General features: G+C 39.8%; 1 protein-coding gene across 1 annotated transcript in view; it reads right to left on the bottom strand.

The window, feature by feature from the left end:
• hgd (homogentisate 1,2-dioxygenase) overlaps positions 1-3,175 on the bottom strand; it is a 9,289-nt gene extending 6,114 nt beyond the window's left edge. The window contains exons 1-7 of the mRNA XM_008438603.2: positions 2,997-3,175; positions 1,872-1,943; positions 1,454-1,542; positions 850-955; positions 615-674; positions 231-322; positions 106-140 (exon numbers count right to left, since the gene is read on the bottom strand). Of these exons, the coding sequence (XP_008436825.1) occupies positions 106-140; positions 231-322; positions 615-674; positions 850-955; positions 1,454-1,542; positions 1,872-1,943; positions 2,997-3,011 (469 nt within the window). The 5' untranslated portion in view covers positions 3,012-3,175. The remainder of the gene's footprint in view (positions 1-105; positions 141-230; positions 323-614; positions 675-849; positions 956-1,453; positions 1,543-1,871; positions 1,944-2,996) is intronic.
• Positions 3,176-5,068: the final 1,893 nt, after the last annotated feature.

Below are 5,068 nucleotides of genomic sequence, written 5' to 3'. Positions count from 1 at the left end.
AGAGAGAGAGAGAGAGAGAGAGAGAGAGAGAGAGAGAGAGACCTTTGAGGAGAAGTGCTGAGAAAATACAATTTGAAGCAAAAGGAAACTTAACTTTTTCCTCACCAATCAGAAAGTCTCCATCTGAGTTGTTGAAGCACCTGAAGCAGACAAAATATTAATAAAACCCCTTGACTGGATACTTTTTGTGATCTAAAACAGATCTGTGTGAAAGTTATCTGCTCATTAACCTGTCGACCATGGAGGTGTTGCAGGCGTACACGTGGATGCCGATGCCGTTGCGGGTTTTGGCGTCTCCTGCGCCGCAGATTGTATGGAGTCCCTGAAGAATCCAGGAAAAGTAGGGATTTACTGATGAAGAGAAGTTCCCTGCGATAAAGATAAATCCGTGTCTCTTTTCCCGGACTGAGTGATGCCTCTACCTCTCCTCCCCCCACACCTATATTTATTTATTTAATTATGTATTTATTTATTTAAGCTGTGTACTGGGGCATACTGTGTCATTGGTAGTTTAAAATTCCTCTTATAATGTCCCCTTCCCTCCTAATAAAACTATTAATAATAAATAAGCAAATAAATCCGTAATGAGAAAAAAACAACAACACGAGACTCACAGCTACAAAGTCCACTTTCTTCTCTGTCGATTTGGGGATGATGAACGGCAGCCACCGCAGCTGTAAAAGGAACCTCAAGGTCAGAAAGTTCTCTTTTAAAATTCAATGTTGATTTCAGCTTCATCTTTTTAAAAAAAAAAAATCTGTTTCCATGACTGTGATCGTCTTGTTCTTTAAAGAAGTAGATGATGAAATTATTCTCCGTTCAAATTCTAAGTGCTTAAAGTTGACGTGCCTGGTTCGGATCAGGCTCCACTTCGTTCCAGTTTTCAGTCAGATTCCCACATGGCACAGCGGTGAAAGGCTTGTGTTTAACAGACGGGAGGATCCGGTACAACCAGCTGTAGAAGAAAAGGAGGGTAAGAATACGAGCGGTTTTGTTGAGGTTAAAGTTGAGATGACTCTTAGCCCAGGGCAGCAGGGGTAGGGGGTTACCAGAACACACAAAATGCACTTGCACCTTGAACGGGTTTTCTGTTGCTTCTATGCATGTAAGAACTGTAAGTATGGCCGTATACTGCAGCTAATTCCTATTCGGCGGTAAACTGTTTTCACAATTGACTCTCAACTATGTCAAAAATCTGACTTACTACTCGTAGACTCTTCAAAACACTGTCTGAGCTTCATGAATTGCTAGTTACACGTGTGAAAACTCAACAACATGCCGGCATTAAAAACTTTTTGGAGGTTCTTGTTAGGTTCTTCATTGCTCCTTATGAAAAGACAATGACACTTCTTCAAGACATTATTTGTGCAAGGCCCCCCTCTGATCACGATGCCTGGGAATCATGTTTTATATGTTTCTTACAGTGTATTTAATGTGCTAAGTTGATAAATACCTCCTCTTGTTGGCTGGACGAGGACAGGTGAAGGCCGAGCCGGAGAGCTGCTCAGCATACAGGCCGTAAGGACAGACCTGAGGACTGTTCTGTATGGACACAATGTAACAATGTTTTCTCTAAAACAGGAGCTAAAGTTTAACCTGAGATCATTATTGTTTTTTTTCTTTTTTTTTTTTTTTTGCTAATTAACATTTTAACAGCTTTGATGGGATTTTTTTTTTTTTAAGTCATTACACAGAATCACAAATTGCAGGAAAGGTAGAGGCTATTATTATTTTTGGCACATGGTTTGTTTGGTGGGAAGATATCATACTGTGTCATTTAGCATCTGAATGACTGGACGAACAAAAAAAACTGTGGTTTCGTCTCCTTTAAGATCGCCATCTCAAAGGAACAGACCGAACGTTTGCGGTACCTGTCCTTCGGGTAAGGATCCAGGACATCGTGGATCTTCAGAGGAGAACTCGTTCTCAAAACCCGTCAAATACTGACCGAGAAGACAAACAGGAAATGATCAAGAAAGAGTAATCGAAGAGATATATATATAAAAACTAAATGTTGAGACTTCTTTATGATCAAGGAGGAATATGTATATTTTGTGGGGAAATATTTTTAATACTTAGCTCCAGTGTTGCTGTTTAAAAAAAACAAAAAAGCCTTAATAGCTGTGAGAGTAAGAGGAGCACCTGGACTTTTGCCCAGTTGATCGGAGATGGGAAATAAAACAAATTATACACAACACAAGAAAAAAAGTATTGTTTTACTTTATACCTCCTGCAAATCAACCTCCAGAACATTCCCTAAAAACAATAACTTTTACCTTGTTTTCTGATCAACATCATATTGAATTTAAAAAAAAAAACCTAACTTGGTATGATGTGAACCGCTTGTTGCTGAGTCACTGCTGCTCCGCAAGAGCGATGGTTTCCATATGTGCGCGTTCGTGTGCCTGAAGTCTGGTGTTGTTTCAGGAACATCGCTGCTGTTTTATAAAGTAGTTTTGTGTCTATCAGGAATATTCATTTTGCCTTCAAGTCAAAAACTGGCAGATGGTAGAAGCTCCACTTGTGTTATGTAAAAAAAAAAGTTCTAATTTACTCAATAACCAAATAAAGTAAATGATTGAGTGTTTTTTGCACCTTTGTCTGTGCCTTACATATTAACTTTTGGAGATTAGGAAGTAACATCATTTAACCGGCGTCCACATAATTATTATCACTTTTAAACAAGCTGAAACGTTTTTTTACAAATACAAATAAAACTGATAATAGTAGCTGTATTTGTGTTAAGATTGTTAAGGCGTCTCTCAGACCACATCTGGGCAGATGCTGAATGCAGCCCTCTGATTGGCTGGAGGGAACGCCTCCCTTCAGACGGCTGCTGTCACAGAAATGATGACAGTTAAATATTTTTAATTTTAGTGCAACACAAAAACTAAGTTGTCCAATTTCACAGTCTTTCTTGCACACAGCACTAATCCCCAACACGGAAAAAGTGCATTTAGAAATAAAACATTTTATGTAACTGAATGCTGGCTTACCTTCAGTCCTGCCATTGTGCCAACTTTTGTTTTTAAGGTTGCGGTTGCTGAGTGTTGCAGTGGTCACAGTTTAACTTCCAGCTCCCCCTGTCTTACCCTTTGGCCTAAAAATCCACCTCTGGACTAGCACATGCCGGTGTGTGGACCGAGCTGCACTCAGGGGGCTGGATTTATACTCTTTCTCAATGTGGCTTTAATTACGTCCCGACTGGCTCTGTGACGCAACAGGCTGGGGGGCCCGAAACAGAAAGAGGACGGGTTAGACGGGTGTGATATGTGTGCAAACCGAAGTCAGCGTGAAAACTGACCGACTGGCACAGAATCGTGAAAATGGATTTGTACATGATGTCTTAGGATTTGAAACCTACGTGAAAAAAAGTGATTGTAGACCAAGCATTTGTCATAAAGTGACACTATTTGTGCAGAAAAACCTTTGAATAAACACCTGTGTTGACCTCTGGTGCACTGCTTGTGCAAATAATGTTGTCATGTGCATCGCCACGTCCTGTAAGGTCAACATTTAGTAAAAAAAAAAAAAAAAACCTTTATGGCTTCATGCAAGAATCACACCTTCAATTACACAAATACAAATCTTAAGAATATGCTACGTATTTATAATTAGCCTCCTGGAGTCAACATGAAAATGTTTTGATCGACTGACATAATCGATGGAGTCCTCCCTCCCTAGACTAAAGTCTTTTTCGGCCTCTAGCAAGTCGTTTTCTTTCAGTAGGGCCCTGTTTTAGCTCCATCCATCTTTCCATCAATTATGACCAAGTCCCCACAGCATGATACTCCCAACACTATGTTTGGGCCAAACAGTTGTATATTGCTCTTAACTTAGCAAATCATTTATTTCTAAAACAGAAAAAAAGAAGTAGTTTTTCATTCGATGTCACAATTATTCAATACTCTGTGTTGGTATATCACATGAAATCTCAGCAAAGCAGATTTATTAACACAAGGTCGTGTACTTTTAAGAGCAAAGTATCGAATGTGACAAATAAGCAGATTGTTTTTACTTAAGTTAATGTGCATTTTATGGTTTATTGTGCACAAATTGATCAACAATCCTTTCAGATATCCAATCAGGGTAAGCCCCGAGTTGCATGGGGTCTCAAATTGTGAATTGTGGGGCCACTTCCACCATTACCGCTGTTTCGGATTTGGTTGGATCAGAAGGAACAGGTCAAATTTAACTGACTGGGTAAACAAGCAATCGCTGAAGAAGGTCGAGTATTCAATAAAATCTACTGACCAGCTTTCCCCAGCTCAAACAGTGCAAAGCAAACTTAAGAAAGCAGTAAGTACACATTAAAATTTCAAGCTAAATCTGAAATATTTTAAATTATGGATTCTGAAGACTTGAAGGAAGATGTGGTATATCTTGATGAACAAATATAAAATGTTGGGATCTGTGCTCAGTAGGTGTTCTCCTGATGTTTTGGAGGTTCTAACCATCCTCTCATGACTCAAACGGTCTCTGACTGATGTCATGTTTAACATATTTTGTGTTTATGCAAAATAAGTTATGAGCCCAACATTTTTTGTTTTTAATTTACTGACTCGCAAAGAGAAATGTTGTTATGTCTGGTCTCTGTGTTGCTGAGGGCAAAGTCTTTTTATTTTTTGGTTGAACCAGAACAACAGCAGCAGATGGCCTCTAAAAGGCCTATACATTACATCAAGCTAAATTTATTCAGTTCATTTCTCAAAATAGGTTGGTCAAACGAGGTGTGCCTAATGTCCCCCATGCAGCATGTATCAAAAAGAATCAATTTCGCCTCTACTGTTGCTTGCCTCGCTTCCCCTGGTTGTCTATTTCTCTTCTCTGTTTTGGGAGATGTTGGGAAGGGTAAATGATGGCAATTCTCATAGCGAGACGCAAATAAACTCGCCGCGGCAGAAGTAACTGTTCTCCGGCGATGCGTGCAGTCAGACCCGGCCCCCCCGCTGGGAGGCAGTCAGGGTGCTGTGCCAAAGACGAGGAAGCCCAATGGCAGGAAAATATCCCATCCCATCTCTGGAAATTGATCTGCTCCTTGTATGGAGAAAGAAAATGAGAGATTTTA

The sequence above is a fragment of the Poecilia reticulata genome, linkage group LG20, assembly GCF_000633615.1.
Source record: "Poecilia reticulata strain Guanapo linkage group LG20, Guppy_female_1.0+MT, whole genome shotgun sequence".
Lineage (NCBI taxonomy): Eukaryota > Metazoa > Chordata > Actinopteri > Cyprinodontiformes > Poeciliidae > Poecilia > Poecilia reticulata.
This window is presented reverse-complemented; position numbering and strand designations above follow the sequence as displayed.